The 19,771-nt window shown below is 40.7% G+C and overlaps 1 protein-coding gene across 2 annotated transcripts in view; it reads right to left on the bottom strand.

The window, feature by feature from the left end:
* Window positions 1–18,790: 18,790 nt before the first annotated feature.
* Window positions 18,791–19,771, bottom strand: part of LOC100337213 (adhesion G protein-coupled receptor E2) — a 42,899-nt gene continuing 41,918 nt past the window's right edge. For both annotated transcript variants that reach the window (XM_015471940.3, XM_005208597.5), the window contains one exon: window positions 18,791–19,723. Coding sequence is in view for 1 of the 2 variants with exons in the window: in XM_005208597.5 (XP_005208654.1) it covers window positions 19,715–19,723 (9 nt within the window). In the remaining variant the exon portion in view is untranslated. The remainder of the gene's footprint in view (window positions 19,724–19,771) is intronic.

The following is a 19,771-nucleotide window of genomic DNA, read 5'->3' as shown; positions in this document are numbered from 1 at the left end:
AAATTAAACAAAAGACCAATATCTCTCATGAACATACATCCAAAAATCCTGAACAAAATATTAGAAGGCTAAATACAGAATCCCATCAAGGGGATCATATGCCATGATCAAGTAGGATTTAATTTGGAGATGCAAGAATTTTTCTTATATCTGAAAATCGATCAATGTGGTGCACCACATTAATAAAATGAAGGATAAAAAATGATAATCTAAATAGATGCAAAAAAGCATTTGATAAGAATCAGTGCCCATTGATGATAAAAAAAATTCTTAGTCAAGTGGGTATAGAAGGGGCATATTTCAACATAATAAAGGCCATATATGACAAATCCAGAGCTGACATCATACTCAGTGGTGAAAAACTGAAAGATATCCCTCTAATATCAGGAATAAGACAAGAATGCCCTGTTTCAACATCTTATACAACAGAGCTTGAAACTCTTGCCAGAGCAATTAGGCAAGAAAATTTAAAAAACCATCCAAACTGGAAAAGATGAACTAAAACTGTCACTGAAAATGGTGTGATTCTGTACATAGAGAAAACCCTGAAGACACCACCAACATTTTAATAGAAATAAAAAAAGGTAAAGTTGCAAGACACAAAATCAACATACAAAAATCTGTTGCATTTCTATACACTAATAATAAGCTAGCAGAAAGAGTAATTAAGAAAACAATTCCATTTCAACTGTTAAAAAAGGATAAAGTACTTAGAAATAAATTTAACCTAGGATGTGAAAGACCTGTATATTGAAACTGATATGGCATTGTTAAAAAAAAAAAACAAAAAAACTTGTCATACAAAAATGGAAATATATCATGTGCTCATGATTGGAAGAATTACCATTGTTAAAATGTCCATGTTTTGTAAAGCAATCTACAGATTCAAAGCAATTTCTATCAAAATCCCAAGGATTTTTTTTTCCCCACAGAAATAGAACAAAAAAATTCTAAACTTTATATGGAAGCACAAAATACCTCTAATAGCTAAAGCAATCCTGGGAAAACCCATCTGAGCTTTCTATTCTCTTACATCGATATGTGTATCAATTTTTCTGAAAATATCATGATGTCTTGATTACTAGAGCCTCGTGATATTCTTCGAAGTCAAAAGTGGCATATGTCCTGGGCTTCCCTGGTGATGCTAGTGGTAAAGAACCTGCCTGCCAATCCAGGAGACATAGGTTTGATCCCTGGGTTGGGAAGATCCCCTGGAGTAAGAAATGGCAACCCACTCTAGTATTCTTGCCTGGAAAATTCTAAGGGCAGAGGAGCCTGGCAGGCTACATTCCATGGGGTTAAAAAAGAGTCTGACATGACTGATTATGCATAGATGAATATGGTGGTGGTGGTGGTTTAGTTGCTAAGTCATGTCTGACTCTTGTGACCCCATGGACTGTAGCCTGCCAGGCTCCTCTGTCCATGGGGATTCTCCAGGCAAGAATACTGAAGTGGGTTGCCATTTCCTTCTCCAGATAGATGAATACACACATAATTAATTAGTGACAAATATGTATATATATGGTATGTGTGTATTAATTTATGACAAAAGAGCAAATTAATTAACTTATGACAAAGGAGCAATTAAAAGACAATTAATTTGTGTTGTTGTTGCTCAGTCGCTAAGTTGTGCTCAACTCTTTGACACACCATGAACTGAAGCATGTTGGGCTTCCTTGTCCTTCACTTCATGTCTGCAGTGAATTTAGAACTCAAGAAAAGAAAAATTGTCAGTGTTTCCACTTCCCCTTCTATTTGCTGTGAACTGATGGGGCTGGATGCCAAGATTCTAGATTTTAATATTGAATTTTAAGCGAGCTTTTTCATGCTCCTCTTTTACCTTCATCAAGAGGCTTTTTAGTTCCTCTTCACCTTCTGCCATTAGAGTGGTGTCTGCATATCTGAGGTTGTTGATATTTCTCCTGGCAATCTTGATTCAAGCTTGTGATTCATCCAGACCAGCATTTTGCATGATGTACTCTGCATATAAGTTTAATGAGATGGATGACAATATACAGCCTTGATATATTCCTTTCCCAATTCTGAAACAGTTTTTACATGTTTGGTCCTACTTGCTTCTTGACCCACATACAGGTTTCTCGGGAGACAGGTAAGGTGATCTGCTACTCCTAACTCTTTAAGAATTTTCTGTTTGTTGTGATCCACACAAAGACTTTAGTGTAGCCAAAGAAGCAGAAGTTAATGTTTGTCTGGGACTCCCTTGCTTTCTCTATGATCCAATAAATGTTGGCAATTGATTTCTGGTTCCTCTGCCTCTGCAAAACCCAGCTTGTACATCTGGAAGTTCTCGGTTCACAAACAAGTGAACCCTAGACTGAAGGATTTTGAGAATAACCTTACTAGCATGAGAAATGAGAAAAATTGTACAGTAGTTTGAGCATTCTTTGGCATTGCCTTCCTTTGGGATTGGAATGAAAACTGAGCTTTTCCAGTCCTGTGCCACTGCTGAGTTTTCCAAATTTGCTGGCATATTGAGTGCAGCAATTTCACAGCATCATCTTTCAGGATTTGAAATAGCTCGGCTGGAATTCCATCATCTCCACTAGCTTTGTTCATAGTGATGCTTTCTAAGGCCCACTTGACTTTACATTCTAGGATATCTGGCTCTAGGTGAGTGATCACACCATCGTGATTATCTGGGTCATGAAGATCTTTTTTGTACAGTTCTTCTGTGTATTCTTGCCATCTCTTCTTAATATCTTCTACTTCTGTTAGGCCCATACCATTTCTGTCCTTTATCGAGCCCATCTTTGCACGAAATGTTCCCTTGGTATCTCTAATTTTATTGAAGAGATCTCTAGTCTTTCCCATTCTGTTGTTTTCACCTGTTTCTTTGCACTGATCACGGAGGAAGGCTTTCTTATCTCTCCTTGCTATTCTTTGGAACTCTGCATTCAGGTGCTTATATCTTTCCTTTTCTCCTTTGCTTTTCACTTTTCTTCTTTTCACAGCTATTTGTAAGGCCTCCTCAGACAGCCGTTTTGCTTTTTTGCATTTCTTTTCCATGGGAATGGTCTTGATCCCTGTCTCCTGTACAATGTCATGAACCTCCGTCCATAGTTCATCAGGCACTCTGTCTGTCAGATGTAGTCCCTTAAATCTATTTCTCACTTCCACTGTATAATCATAAGGGATTTGATTTAGGTCATACCTGAATGGTCTAGTGGTTTTCCCTACTTTCTTCAATTTAAGTCTGAATTTGGCAATAATGGGCTTATGATCTGAGCCACAGTCAGCTCCTGGTCTTGTTTTTGCTGACTGTATAGAGCTTCTCCATCTTTGGCTGCAGAGAATATAATCAATCTGATTTCAGTGTTGACCATCTGGTGATGTCCATATGTAGGGTTAGGGTTAGCATCGCTTCCTAATGCCCACTTGACTATTAGGGAAATGCAAATAAAAAACTCTGAGCAATCTCCTTATACCCAATAGGATCACTATTATTAAAATAGCAAGAAATAATGAGTGTTGGATTGGATGTGGAGAAAAGAGAGCCCTCATACACTTTAATGCAGGCACTATGGGGAACAGAATGGAAATTTCTTAAAAATTAAGAATAAAACTGTCATATGATCCACCTATCCGATTTGGGGGTATTTATCCAAAGAGTATGAAAATGCTTTACTAGAAAGATAGATATATGCTCCCCTATATTAATTATGACATTATTTACAATAGCCAATACATGGAAATACCTAAGTACCCATTAGTGATTGGAGAAGGCAGTGGCAACCCACTCCAGTACTCTTGCCTGGCAAATCCTATGGATGGAGGAGCCTGGTGGGCTGCAGTCCATGGGGTCACTAGGAGTCGGACACAACTGAGCGACTTCACTTTCACTTTTCATTTTTATGCACTGGAGAAGGAAATGGCAACCCACTCCAGTGTTCTTTCCTGGAGAATCCCAAGGGCGGTGGAGCCTGGTGGGCTGCCATCTATGGGGTCGCACAGAGTCGGACACAACTGAAGTGACTTAGCAGCAGCAGCAGCAGCATCAGTGATTTGATAGGAAAAGATGCAATATATATACACACACACACACACACATACATATATATGTGTGTATATATAGACACACAATGGAGTACCACTAAGCCTTAAAAAGATGATATCTTAACATTTGTGACAACAGAGATTGGTCTTGAAGATATTATGTAAAGGGAAGTAACTCATATATGGAATGTAAAAAACAAATGAGCAAAATAAATGAACAATCCAAACCAAAGAAAAAAACATGTAGATACATGGAACAGAATAGTGATTGCCAGAGGGAAAGGAGTTGGGTACAGTGAGAAATAAGTAAATGAGATCAACAGTATGGTGATGAATAAAACATAATCTTTGGTAGTGCTCATGCTCTAGGGTATACAGAAGTAGAAATGTAAAATCGAATACAAACCTTGTTGTGTGGTTTTGAGCATGCTGTGTAAACTCTAGAACATTTCAGTATTAAATCTTGTTTCTCAAATCTCCCTGATGTTTTTTTCTGAGGTGAGTTCTGTGATCTTATTTAGAACCACACGGACTGATCCAACCACAATCTTGACCCCAGTGAAGAAAATGTTTTGGGGTCTTGCTATAAATAATATGAAACAGGTGAGTGCCTGAGGCACTCCTAGCTGATAGCATCACTACCAATAGGCTGGATGCAACAGTAGGCATCTATCTGATAGGCTAGGTGAATTCAGTTTTTTTATTTCTCCTTCTCCATGAACTCTCCTGCCTTCTAGAGCTGAGAACTCCCATCACCTTATCCCAGCCCTGAATTAAAGTTTCATCCAAGGCAGACTTAGGACGGTATCTTGATTAGTCTCCTCGGATCTTCAAAACTTTAACTTGTGGTGTGGACAGAACCTTGGTATCTCCTAGGCTGTTACTATCATGGCTTTGTCATCTCCAGCCACACTGAGCAGAGTAGGAGTGGATACAGCTCAAGCTGGCAAGGTAAGTTATGTTTCCTCTAGGTAATGTAGAAATGGTGCCTGGGAATTCTTTTTTCTTTATTAAATAAAGATGATTTCATTCTCATTTGACCCAAGACTGAGAAAACATCACGTGAGCACATTAAAGAAGTTTTGGGCACTGGCAGGTGTAGCTGCCCTGGGTGTTGATGCAGACGCTGTGGCCTTTACAGACTCTGGGTCTGTGCAGACATTTGTCCACATTTGCAAGGATAAGGAGAATGTGATGGATACCTGTGGCTGTAGACAGCTTTCCGGGCTGGGGTTTGGCCAAGTTTCCTGGTATAAGCATCCAGAAGAGCCCGCTCTCTCTTCCCCAGTTTGTGGGAGCCTTTTCTCATTCCCATGGAGGCTTCCTATGGTTAGTATGGTGGCCCAGATGTTCTGTTGTCCCAATGTGGCCAGAAGTGACCCAGGTCCACCCTGTCTGCCAGCTCTGGCTCCCTCAGCCTCTCTGGGAAGCTCCCAGCTGGGGTGGGGACATCATAGATGCATGTGTCACAGGCTAAGGATTTGGACAAAGGCCTGGGTGGGCCTTCCTGGGAACTGAGTTCAGAGGAAATTCTGTGGTCCCTGAATAAGGCCCATATTGGCTCCCAGTGATGGACTTTGTCTGACTTCCCCAGGGCAAGTGCTGCCAACTTAGTTCACCTTGGATCCTGCTGACCCTGGCAGGACAGCACTCTCCCATCCATGCTAACTCTGATACTCCATCTCCATGGAGATGGACCAAGACACACCCCTGAGCCAGGCTGCTCAAGAATGAGGCTTGTGGGCAGTGGCACAGAAAATGAGCATGATGGTAAAAAGGCCATGGTCAGCTGGGCAGTGGGCACCAGGCTGTGCTGGACACTGGAGCTGATGTCTAATCACACAGGCTTGGGGCTATGAAAGTGCCTTTTTCTGATTCCCATGAAGGCTTCCCCCAGGCTGGCAGAAAGTGGTAAGAATCCACAGCTGATCAAGGCTTTTAATGGATAAGGACTGGGTGGCTGGAGCAGGGAGCAGGTGCCCTTGGGTGAAGGGTGGCAGTTGTTTCTGCCATCTGGCAGTTGGTCTCCCACCAGGGATGTAGACCTGTGCACCCTGCTGAGTGGGGCTCAGCCTCCATCTTCTGTCCCCATATGTTCTGGGTCATCGTGGGATCTGAGTTGATCTCTTCAGTAGGGGGTCAGGCAATGGGCAGTGATGACTTCTCATCATCTGGTCCAGATGGAAGCCTCTTCATTTACCTGATTCTTCCAGTGGGTTGGGCATTGATGTTACTCTGACACACCCCTGACACAACATCCTCTCAGGCCCCAGTCATCAGAGCTGCCTCAGGTCCATTAACTGAAATTACTGGGGAGGGTCAGGGTGAAGCCTTGGGTGGGGAAATAGATGGGCTGAGCAACTGAGATGTGGGGTCAGGATGACAGGTGTTGTATTTCCTGGGTGGGCTTTTTACTGGGGGCAGGGCCAGTTGGAAATAGTGGGCCTTTCCTTGATACTTTCTGCTCCCACATTTCTGAACAGGTCACCCGTGTCCACCATGACACAGGGGGTCTGAGAAGTCCCCAGTGAGGGCAGGGGTCCTCCCAGCAGTCACTATCGATGGTGAAGAGGACAGATATTGTTCTGGAAACCACAGTGCTGTGACCTCATTGAATATCTTGAATGTCATGCTCTCCTTTGTTTTACACAAATAAGATGCCAGGTGGTGGGGGGATGTTCTGAACATCCAGAAGACACCCTCTGCAGAGGTTCTGAGCCTTAGGGTTCAGAGAGGGTTGGGAGACCAGGTAGGTGCACAGAATGGTCGTCTAATGCCTAGGGAAGGGGGACAAGAAGCCCAAAGAGCAGCCCAGTTCTCCTGCCCATAGCAGACCCCACAGCAGGTCATGGGTAGACACATCCTCAGGTGCAGCAAAGGCTGGAATGCTGAAGTGGTAGTGCACAGACAGTCCAGCTGAGCCTGTCACAGGGCTAAGTCTTCAGGTAACAGGCTTTGCTCCAAAGCCACAGGTTGCTCTTTCAGTCAACCACCTTGAGGTCTGTTAGGGTCCTGTCTCACCCCAGTCTTGTTCATGCGTGTCTCTGTAGGGGTTGGCAGCAGTGGGTGGGAGATACTCACAGTCCAGAAACAGTGAGTGGAATTCATGACCACCATGTGCAATTATGCAGGTTATTCACTGCACAAGAGTGTCCAGCCAAGGAGTCAAATGGGAAGAGGAAAATCAGCTCAATCTCCATTTCCCAAACATGCAGCATTCACCTGGAGATGAGGGGCCTTTATCTAATTCACATGAAGGTTTTGAATTCTGCCAAGGCTACATGTTTAAAGTGCAACATCCACCCACAGGGGACCTTGTGAACCAGCAGAGCCTTCACACAGATGCAGGTCCCCTCATTTCTCCCACCAGGGAGGCTATGCCATCCTCCATCTGCAGGGAAGGAGGGAAGGGGCTGAGACCAAGGTTGTGGACTCTTCTCTCTGCAGCACGGTGGGTCAAAGGACCCTCTTCAGAGTCCTCTGGACCCTGGACTTAGCCACTTCCTCATCTCCCACCTTCACTCTCCTCCCCTCCCTATCCTTGGTATTCAAGTCTAACCCTCTTCATGGGCACATCTTGGAGTTCTGTCTGCCCCACTGCTGGCTACCTCTGCCCCATCCCCTGCGTGTTCCCCATGGAAAGGGGGCAAAGCTTGCTGATATGTGGAGGCTAGGCTCCTCCTATGTCCATGGTGAGGGGCTGGACAAACACAACTGCTCTTGAACACCCACACTGGACACAGCCCCCAAGGATGACCATCCAGGAGAGGGTGTGTTAGGTCATCATGACCATAATTTAAAAGCCCAATAGCCATCACTGTTTTGTGCTTTGTGATCTCATATACCTTCCCAGCAATTCTCTGCAGTAAGCACCATGGTTACTCCCTCTTTATGCATCCCTTTTTTATAGTTAGGTAAGCTGGGGCACAGAGAGGTGAAGTAATTTGTCCAAGATCACACAGTTAACAAAAGGAAAAGTTGCTTTTGTTTTTATCTGTAATGGATAGGGACTCTTAAAAAAGAAAACACTAAATCACAATAATATTATCACATCTCAAAAGTTAAGAAATATTTCTGAATCAGTATCCTGGCCAGTGTCAAACTCACAGCTATCAGGTAGCAAAGCCAGGATTTGGGTCCCTGGCTCATTATGCCACCCTGCCTCTCTGTGAAGGTGAGATAGGAACAGTTACAATTGTCCCAACTGAGATCTGAGTGCTGCACTTGTAACCAGGCCATGCCCCCTGGATACTGCAGGAATGACTCAGCATTTGGCTGACCCCAAACCTCATGGATGGAGAGGTGGAGGACACAGGGTCATTCTTACCTCAACATGTGTTACCACTCTCATTCCTGAACATTGTTACCCCAGAAATAATCTCATATGCTTGGATGAACATGTAGTAGAAGCCTTCTGCCATGTTCCAGCAGTCTGCTAATTTCCCACAGGACACTGTTAAGGGTCCACACTCACTGATGTCTGAACACAGCAAGAAAAATGGTCACTTCGCTAAAGTCTGTGATCTCTCAAGGCTGAGATCCCCACACTGTACCTGACTCCCCAGCTCTGGGCCTAATGCTTACTCCATGTCTTTTTGGAAAGAATTAGACTCTTGGGCAATACTGCTGAGTCTAGGCTGCAGCAGGAGCAAACCATTCCTGAAGCTTGTGCAGTCCAGCTCTGTTTTTCTTGGTCCTCTGGCTGGCACCCCAGATGGGACACAGTGGGAAGTACTGATGTGGGGAGTGGGTGGAAGCTCTGCATCCCCCTCCTCATTCCTGAAAGGATAAACTGAGGCACAAACTCCAGACTCCTGGAGACACTCTCCTTCCCAGGAAGCTAAGTTTACTCACTTCTTATCTCTCCACCTTCATATCTTTTCTTTTCTCTTTTTTCAGTCCTTGATGACAGTTCTGAGGAGGAAGGCTGGGGCCCCCAACCAACATCCATGTCTTCCACAAGCGCTGGAGTATACTCCACAATCTCTGCATGCCCCGCCACCACCCCAAACCTCTGTACCATCACAACTGTCAAAGGGGTTGGTGAAGATCTCCCCGGATGAAGAACTGAATGCTGGAACACAGCGGCAGACGGTGTCACTGATGCATAAGGAGTTCGGACGGCACCATGGAACACAGGCTGTGGGGATGGAGACTTTTTTCAGAGGTTCAAGGAATGAAGGAAACCAGCTATCAGCTAGTGGTCCAAGGGCAGAAGGAGGGAGGGAAGGATGAATGGGGGGAAGGGAGGGAGAGGGGAGAGAGGGAAGAAGGGAGAGACATGACACAATCAAAAGAGGAAGAATTCAGAACACTCTGGGCAGGAAAAAACAACTGCTCTTATTCCCAGAGAACCACTGCTGAACTTCATTTGAAAAATATGCCTCCTTCTCTCCTTTGTTGGTGAGAGAACCCAGGCCCTGGCATGTAGTCTCTGTCTTCCCAATGCTCACCTCTAATATTTGAAGTTGCAGGTACCACTGGCAACAACAGCAGCACCAAGAGTCCTGGGCTAGTAAGACAGAGATGAGAAAGATAGGAAAATGGAGCTTCAATTTCAACCCCTTTCCTCATGATTCCACAATCTCATGAAGCAGCTCCTTAAATAAAGTTCTTTCTCTGTTCTATGCTGCTGCTAAGTCACTTCAGTCGTGTCCGACTCTATGCGACCCCATAGACAGCAGCCCACTAGGCTCCTCCGTCCCTGGGGTTCTCCAGGCAAGAACACTGGAGTGGCTTGCCATTTCCTTCTCCAATGCATGAAAGCGAAAAGTGAAAGTGAAGTTGCTCAGTCGTGTCCGACTCTTAGCGACCCCGTGGACTGCAGCCTACCAGGCTCCTCTGTCCATGGGATTTTCCAGGCAAGAGTACTGGAGTGGGGTGCCATTGCCTTCTCCATTCTCTGTTCTATAGATTCATCATATTGGTTTTATTTCTCTTGAGAACCTGGACTAACACAGATGGCAAAATGAGAAATCTCTGTTAGGTCCCCACACTTCCCTAGGAATAAGTTTCACCAACTTTCTTTTTTGAGAACTTAATATAATTGAGTTAATACCCTTCTTAAAATCCCTCCCTCCTCTCCCTTATATAAATAGTGGGAGAGCTAGAAATAAAGCAAAAGCTGGATGTAAATAAAAGAAGAGAGGACATTCTGAAATCGGATAAATAGTCCCAGACAGCTTTAGTTGTCTGTCTCCACTGTTATGGTTCTACCTGCTAGCCTTTGAGTGTCCTAAGTCACTGCAGTCATGTCCAACTCTTTGCGATCTTATGGACTGTAGCCAGCCAGGCTCCTTTGTCCATGGGATTCTCCAGGCAAGAATACTGGAGTGAGTTGCCATGCTCTCCTTCAAGGGATCTTCCCAACCCAGGGATCAAACCCATTTCTCTTATGTCTTCTGCATTGGCAGGCAGGTTCTTTACCTGAGAAGCCCATATGTCTACTTACCTGGCAGCATACTTAGATGTCCATTTCTCAAGCTGTGGAGACCAGCAAACCCAGCCATAGAGGACCTTTTATCTTGGTATTTTCAGTATGACTTATGCTTTTCATGACCTGGCAGGAAACTACAGGTCTGGATGATTTCTTTCCCCTCATTACATCTCTGAAATTTCAGAGTATTTATATTGCATTACTACTATTTGCACTGCAAGCCTCCTAAAGGTCAGTGTTTATATCTTTTTGACATAGGATAATCTATGACATGAAGAATCATTATATTGGTCTTTGCTCCTATAAGGACTTTTGTTCAGAGTGAATAGAAATATCTATTTATTACTTATTAACAAATTTTTTTATTTTTAAATTTATTTTGAAATATAGATTCAGAGGAAGTTGCAAAACACTACCAAAAATACTGTGTAATCTTTACTCATTTTCTCACAAAGATTGTGTTTTTATGTAATTATAGTCCAATATCCGGGTTTCCTAGGTGGCTCAGTGGTAAAGAATCCATCTGCAATGGAGGAGAAATGGGTTTGATCCTTGGGTTGGGAATATACCCTGGAGAAGGAAATGGCAACCCACTCCAATATTTTTGCCTGGAAAATCCCATGGGTATAGGAGTCTAGCAGGCTATAGTCCATCAGGTCGTGAAGAGTTGGACACAGACTGAGTGATTCAACAACAAAAGGTCTGATATCTAAATCAAGAAATTGACATTGGTACAATGTGTGTATAATTCCATGCCATTTTATCACATTTAGATTCCTGTAACTGTCACTGCAATCAAGACACATCAATATTCCATCACCACAAAGATCTCCCTCATGCCACTGCAGCATCCCTAACCTTGGCAGGTCTAAAACTAAGGATTTTATTCTTCAACATGACCCAACATAGTCTGAGATTCATATTTGTTGATGAAAGAAAATATTCCTGATATGCATTTAAAGATGAGAAAAGCATACCCCTCAAACTTTCCAGTAGTCTATGTGATGGAATTATGATAATTTTCTTTGTTTGCAGTTTTTAACTTTTTTTTTTTCTTTCTATGTGGCATGTTTATTAGGTCTGCTAAAGCTGCCACAATAAAATATAGACTGAGTGGCTTAAACAGCAGAAATTTATTTTGTCACAGTTCTGGGGCTGGATGTCCAAGATCAAGTCCTGGAAGGGTTGGTTTCTGATGAAAGCCCTCTCTGGGCTTGTACCTGGCCCTGTTCTCACTGTGTCCTCATATGACCCTTTCCCATCTATGTGGAAAGGCAGTGATCACTGGTGTCCTCCAGTTCTAAAGCTTGAGCTCTTCGTGCTACATCTCTTACACATGACAACACCGGTGTCCTGTTCCCTCACTCTTCCCTTGGCCTCCATTCCCCTGATGAAGTGCTTCTGTGCTGCTCCTTAGTGCCACTGACACCCCAAAGTCTCCATACTGTTGTCCATTGTGGCTGTACCAGTTTACATTCCCACCAACATGTAGGAGGGGTCCCTTTTCCCCACATCCTCTCCAGCACTTGTTGTTTGTAGAATTTTTGGTTATGGCCATCCTGACCAGTGTGAGGTGATACTTCTTTACAGTTTTGATTTGCATGTCTCTAATAATTAGTGATGTTGAGCATCATTCATGTCCTTTACGGCCATCTCTATGTAGCTCCATAGGCTTCCTAGGTGGCCCAATGGGTAAAGAATATACCTGCAATGCAGGAGATACAGGATTGATACCTGGGTTGGGAAAATCCCCTGGAGGAGGGCGTGGCAACCCACTCCAGTATTCTTTTTTTAAAAAAAACTAATTTATTTCTTATTGAAGGATAATTGCCTTACAGACTTTTGCTGTTTTCTGTCAAACCTCAACATGAATTAGCCATAGTTCTCCAGTATTCTTGCCTGGAGAATTCCATGGATAGAGGAGCCTGGTAGGCTACAGTTCATGGGGTTACAAAGAGTCAGACATGACTCATGCACCCACAAATGTCTTCCTTGGAGAAATGTCTATATAGATCTTCTGCCCACTTTTGTTTTTATTTTATTTTAATATTAAGCTGCATGAACTGTTTGAATATTTTTGAGATTAATGCCTTGTTAGTTGCTGCTTCAGAAAATATTTTCTCCCATTCTGAAGTTGTCATTTAGAAAGAAATTTTATGTATCTGTTTATTTGGCTATGTCAGATCTTATTAATAGTTGTGGAATGTGGGATCTTCATTGCATCATGTGGGATATTTTGTTGCAGTGTGGGCTCAGTAGTTGCATGTGGGCTCAGTCGCCCCAAGCATGTGTAACCATAGTTCCCTGACCAGGGATCAGACTCACATTTCCAGCATTGCAAGGTGGATTCTTACCCACTGGACCACAAGGGATTAAAAAGATATCACTACAATGTCAAAGAGTGTTTTGCCTATGTTTTCCTCTAAGAGTCTTAGAGTATTTGGCCTTACATTTGGGTGTTTAAACCATTTTGAATTTATTTGTGTGGTGTTATGAAGTATTTAAAAAATTTTTTTTTTGCATGCAGCTGTCCAGTTTTATCAGCATAATTTATTGAAGAGATTATCTCTTCTTCACTGTATATTTTTGCCTTCTTTGTCAGAGTATGTAACCACAGGTGCGTGTGGGTTTGTCTCTACTTTCTATCCTGTTCCATTGATGTAGATTTCTATTTTTGTGCCAGTACCATATTGTTTTAATAACTGCAGAATTTTAGTACAGTCTGATTTCAGGGACTCTGATTCATCTAGTTCTGTTTATCTTTCTCAAAATTGCTTTTGCTATTCCATACAAATTGAACTTTTTGTTTTAGTTTTGTGAAAAAGAACATATAAAACCAACCCACAGTTAGCATCATACTCAACAGTGGAAAGCTGAACGCATTTTCCTTAATTAAAAAATTTAGATAAATTCCTCTTAACCATTTCTGTAATAGTCACATCATTTTGTGTGTGTGTGTGCATTGCATATGTCAACTGGTGTTCCTGATGGTATCTCTGTGGATGATTTTTTCTTAGAGTTTAGGTTACTTTGTTGTATATCAGCTCTCTCTGGATCCAAGGAAATGTATGACTTTGTAGTTTCTAAGACTATTTCTCATTACTAGCTTGATATTACCTTTTTCCATTTTCTATTTCTTTTTTTTTATAAAACATAAAAATTATTTACTAGTTAAAATGTGTTACCTTATTTTGCATAAAAATGGTTGATTAATTATCACAATATCTCTTTTGTAAAGTGAAAGCTACATTATCAATTATTATATTTTATTTTTTTTGGCTTAAGACTTTTTTTTTTTAATTTTAATTGGAGGTGAACTACTTTACAATATTGCATTGGCTTTGCCATACATCAACATGAATCCTCCACGGGTATACACGTGTTCCCCATCCTGAACCTCCCTCCTACTTCCCTCCCCGTACCATCCCTCTGGGTTGTCTCAGTGCAGGAGCCCTAGGCATCCAGTATCATGCGTTGAATCTGGACTGGCGATTCGTTTCATATATGATATTATACATGTTTCAATGTCATTCTCCCAAATCATCCCACCCTCTCCCTCTCCCACAGAGTCCAAGAGACTGCTCTATACATCTGTGTCTCTTCTGCTGTCTCGCATACATGTTTATCATTACTGTCTTTCTAAATTCCATATATATGTGTTAGTATACTGTATTGGTGTTTTTCTTTCTGGCTTACTTCAACTCTGTATAATAGGCTCCAGTTTCATCCACCTCATTAGAACTGATTCAAATGTATTCTTTTTAATGGCTTAGCCAGATGTGTGAATACCCTCTATTTTCTTTGACATTTTAAAAATTTTGCTTTAATTTTAAGTTTTATACTTTAAATCAACATAGAGCCAAATTCATATATTTATATCAATTTACAAAGTTAGTTTTGTATTAAAAAAGACATTTTTCATAAACCTAAAAATTTATGAGTATATATGCTTTTAGGGAATTGATAACTGATTATACATTTATTTACTTTTATGATAGATTTTATGTATAATTTGAAACATAGAATTTGGTGCAATGACACACTAAAATCTTATATAGACTACACCTTGAGACCACAATTATTAACACAGCACCACATTATAAAATCTTTCATAATGTGTATACACATATGTTTATTTTGCTGCTGATACTTGATTTTCAGTGGATACATTATAAAACTTTATTCTTTAAAATGTCTTCATCAAATATTGAAGAATTTATAGAATATGCTAAACATAATGATAATACTAGTATTTCACCCCCCAAAATAAATAATTTGAAAGTAAAATTATCCCAGTTGTCTCCAAAATATTTTTATAATATATATCCAAACCATAAAAATTGACATAAGATTTGACTGTCGTGTTATTTTGTCACTTTGATCTAGGATAGCCTTATGCAACTTTTATAACGATACTGACATTAGAAGAGTCTGCATTTGCCTAATTGTTTCCTCATGATGTCATTTAACTTGTGTGCCTTTCTCCCGTATATCATGTGTACTGAAAGTCTGGTCACAAAGAATAGGTACCTATAAGCTTTTTCTAGAAGTGGCCAGAAGGTAAGTGTTTTTGGCTTTGTAGTCTTGCATTCTCTTTCACAAGCACTCAACTTGATATTGTAGCTTGAAAGCAGCTATGGCATTAGTCCTTCCAATGGATATTCAGGACTGATTTCCTTTACAATTGACTGGTTTGGTCTCCTTGCTGTCCAAGGGACTCTCAAGAGTCTTCTCAAACACCTAAATAAAGCCTGGATTGGTTTTAGGTTAGACTGATTTGCCACAATCTTTTATTTCACAAGTGAGATGTTGTAAACTCATGTTTTATCAGGAAATATAAAATGTCAGACATACTTTTGATGTTGAGATTGATTATTAATTCATCTGGTGGTTGTCTAATCTAATAGTGTAAAATAACACTTTGTTCCTTGTAATTAATCAGTTATCTCTTAGGAAATTCTGTGGGATAGTCTTGTCTTTCAACAAGATTTTCCCTTGTGCTTTTAGTGGTGATTTAGTAAATACTGTAAAGTTATCATGAACTATTTCTATCCGATCTTCCATATTTATTGGTTGTTACTTTTCTTATCACTATCCTCAAGCTAGGCTTCAGCATTATGCGAACCGGGAACTTCCAGAAGTTCAAGCTGGGTTTAGAAAATGCAGAGTAAACAGAGGTAAAATTACTAACATTCACTGGATCATAGAGAAAGCAAGGCAACTCCCCCCAGAACTTCTGTTTCATTGACTATGCTAAAGCCTTTGACTGTGTCAGTCATAACAAAGTGGGAAAACTTAAAGAGTTGTGAATACCAGACCATCTTAACTGTCTCCTGAGAATCCTGTATGTGGGTCAAGAAGCAACTGTTGAAACCCTGTATGGACAACCGACTGGTTCAGAATTGAGAAAGGATAACGATGAGGTTGTTTATTGTCACCCTGCTTATTTAACTTGTGCACAGAGCACTTCATGCTATATGTCAGCCGGGCTGGATGAGTTACAAGCTGGAATTAAGATTACCAGGACCTCAGATACATGGATGATACCACTCTAATGGCAGAAAGTGAATAGGAACTAAAGAACCTCTTGATGAGGGTGAAGGAAGAGAGGGAAAATGACATCTTAAATGTGGCAGATTCATTTTGATATATGGAAAAGCCAATACAATATTGTAAAGTTAGGATGGTGTGGGGAGGGAGGAGGGAGGGGGGTTCAGGATGGGGAACACATGTATACCCATGGTGGATTCATTTTGATGTTTGGCAGAACTAATACAATTATGTAAAGTTTGAGAATAGAATAAAATTAATTAAAAAAAAATAAATAAAAACGAAAAAAAAAAATAAAGAAAAAAAAAACCACTCAATATTCAAAACTAAGATCGTGGCATCAGGTCCCATTACTTCAAGTCAAATAGAAGAGGAAAAGGTGGAAGCTGTGACATATTTCCTCTTCTTGGGCTCTAAAATCATTGCAGTTAGTGACTACAGCCACGAAATTAGAAGACAATTATTTCTTGGCAGGAAAGCTATGACAAACCTAGACAATGTATTAAAAAGCAAAGATACCACTTTGCTGACAAAGGTCTGTATAGTCAAGGCTATGGTCTTTTCAGTAGTCATCTAAGGATGTAAGCCTGGACAATAAAGAAGTCAGAGCATTGAAGAATTGATGCTTTTGAACTGTGGTGCTGGAGAAGGTTCTTGGGAGTCCCTTGGAAAGCAAGGTGATCAAAACGGTCAATCTTTTTTTTTTTTTAATTTAAATTCTTTAAACCAATTAATTAATTTATTTTACTTTACAATATTGTACTGGTTTTGCCATACATTGACTTGAATCTGCCATGAGTGTACATGTGTTCCCCATCCTGAACCCCCCTCCCACCTCCCTCCTCATACCAAAAATTAGGGTTAGGGATGACCTCTGGGTCACCCCAGTGCACCAGCCCCGAGCATGCTGTATCATGCATCAAACCTGGACTGGCGATTCATTTAACATATGATATTTTACATGTTTCCGTGCCATTCTCCCAAACCACCCCACCCTCGCCCTCTCCCACAGAGTCCAAACGACTGTTCTATACATCTGTGTCTCTTTTGCTGTCTCACATACAGGGTTATCGTTACCTTCTTTCTAAATTCCATATATATGCGTTAATATACTGTATTGGTGTTTTTCTTTCTGGCTTACTTCACTCTGTATAATAGGCTCCAGTTTCAACCACCTCATTAGAACTGATTCAAATGTAGTTTTTAATGGCTGAGTATTATTCCATTGTGTATATGTACCACAGCTTTCTTATCCATTCATTGGCTGATGGACATCTAGGTTGCTTCCATGTCCTGGCTATTATAAACAGTGCTGCGATGAACATTGGGGTACACGTGTCTCTTTCGATTCTGGTTTCTTCAGTGTGTATTCCCAGCAGTGGGATTGCTGGGTCATATGGAGCTCTGTTTCAAGTTTTTTAAAGGAATCTCCACACTGTTTTCCATAGTGGCTGTACTAGTTTGCATTTCCATCAACAGTATAAGAGGGTTCCCTTTTCTCCACTCCCTCTCCAGAATTTATTGCTTGTAGACTTTTGGATTGTAACCATTCTGACTGGCATGAAATGGTACCTCATAGTGGTTTTGATTTGCATTTCTCTGATAATGAGTGATGTTGAGCATCTTTTCATGTGTTTGTTAGCCATCTGTATGTTTTCTTTGGAGAAATGTCTGTTTAGTTCTTTGGCCCACTTTTTGAGTGGTTCTTTTATTTTTCTGGAATCGAGCTGCAGGAGTTGTTTGTATATTTTTGAGATTAATTCTTTGTCCATTGGTTCATTTGCTATTATTTTCTCCCATTCTAAAGGCTGTCTTTTCATCTTGCTTATAGTTTCCTTTGTTGTGCAGAAGCTTTTAATTTTAATTAGGTCCCACTTGTTTATTTTTGCTTTTATTTCCAATATTCTGGGAGGTGGGTCCTAGAGGATCCTGCTGTGGTTTATGTCAGAGAGTGTTTTGCCTATGTTTTCCTCTAGTAGTTTAATAGTGTTTGATCTTACATTTAGATCTTTAATCCATTTTGAGTTTATTTTTGTGTATGGTGTTAGAAAGTGTTCTAGTTTCATTCTTTTACAAGTGGTTGATCAGTTTTCCCAACGTCACTTGTTAATAAGATTGTTGTTTCTCCGTTGTATATTCTTGCCCCCTTTGTCAAAGATAAGGTGTCCATAGGTGTGTGGATTTATCTATGGGCTTTCTATTTTGTTCTGTTGCTCTATATTTCTGTCTTTGTGCCAGTACCATACTGTCTTGATGACCAATCAACCTTAAATGAAATCAACCCTGAATACTCTTTGGAAGGACTGATGCTGAAAATGAAACTCCAATACTTGGCCACCTGATACAAACAGCTGACTCATTGGAAAAGACCCTGATGCTGGGAAAAACTGAAGGCAGAAGGAGAAGAGGAAGACAGGATGAGATGGTTGGATGGCACCATTGATTCAATGGACAAGAAGTTGAGCAAACTCTGGGAGATGATGAGGGACAGGGAAGCCTGGTGTGCTGCAGTCCATGGGGATGCAGAGTTGGACATGTCTTACTGATTGAAGAACAACATGTACTCATTAATGGGGCTTCCCAGGTGGCTCAGTGGAAAAGAATCCACCTGCCAATGCAGGAGATGTGGGTTTGACCCCTGGGATGGGAGGGTTCCCTGGAGAAGGAAATGGCAATCCACTCCAGTATTCTTGCCTGGGAAATCCCATGGACAGAGGAACCTGGTGGGCTACATTCCATAGGGTTTCAAAAGAGTCAGACATTACTCAGTGAGTAAACAACAACAAGAACTCATGGATATTTTAAAGTTTATATATTATGATAACTTACAGTAATTTTCCATTTTGTTTCAAGTGATACAAAGAGATTAGTGGGTGTTTGCAGGACATTTATTGTAGGTGTAATCCTCTGGTTTAGATCTTGAATAGGTCACAGTTTGAGAAAGAAATAATTTGTTATATACGTAAACAAAACAAAACTGTGCAGTAACAATATACACTTTTATTTTGCCAAGCTCAGTTTACAAGATATACAAATTAAGAGATTTTATTCACAGGGTTCTAATTTTACCCTGATAAAGCACTTTATTTATCATATAAGTAAAATTAGAAACTGAAAATCTATTAATTTAGTGGAGCATATGGTGAATACTAATATATATATTTCTAATGAATAAGTTAGCAATCTTTAGAAATGGAGAGTGAAGAAGTTGAAGCATGTATGTATGGAGACCATCTGTCCTAGGTTGCCTGTAATGAAAATGTGTTTTTAGGACATAATCCAGAAAAATCTTGGGAAACCATATTAGTTGTTTACCTTCTATGTAGGGTTTGACCTATTTCCTCTCTTACTGTATTTTAAGTTTGACTTCTGAAGCTCATTCTCCTTGTCATATATCTTCAATTAGAGGAACTTTGTAGAAAAAAAAAAGGTTGAGGCAGATGATTTAATCCAAGGCAACTGGGGCATTGGGTCATAGCTCCTTGATTATGCTGTTAGTGAAGCAGGCATCCCATATGGAACAGAAAACCCAAATTGTCCAGCAATCTGAATATCACATGTTCCCTTCATGCTTTCTTCCACAATGGTTCCATTAAGAGTTACTTGTAACAAACACGAAAAAGTTTTTTTTTTTTTTTTTTCCCATTACAGAGGTGACAGTTCAGAATTTTCCTCATTGTCTAGGATACCAGATCATCTGGTTTACTGACTGATTCAATTATCCTGAGAAGAAAAGTGTGAAAAATAATATTTTGTTAGAAAGTGCTAGAC

The sequence above is a fragment of the Bos taurus genome, chromosome 7 (assembly GCF_002263795.3).
Source record: "Bos taurus isolate L1 Dominette 01449 registration number 42190680 breed Hereford chromosome 7, ARS-UCD2.0, whole genome shotgun sequence".
Lineage (NCBI taxonomy): Eukaryota > Metazoa > Chordata > Mammalia > Artiodactyla > Bovidae > Bos > Bos taurus.
This window is presented reverse-complemented; position numbering and strand designations above follow the sequence as displayed.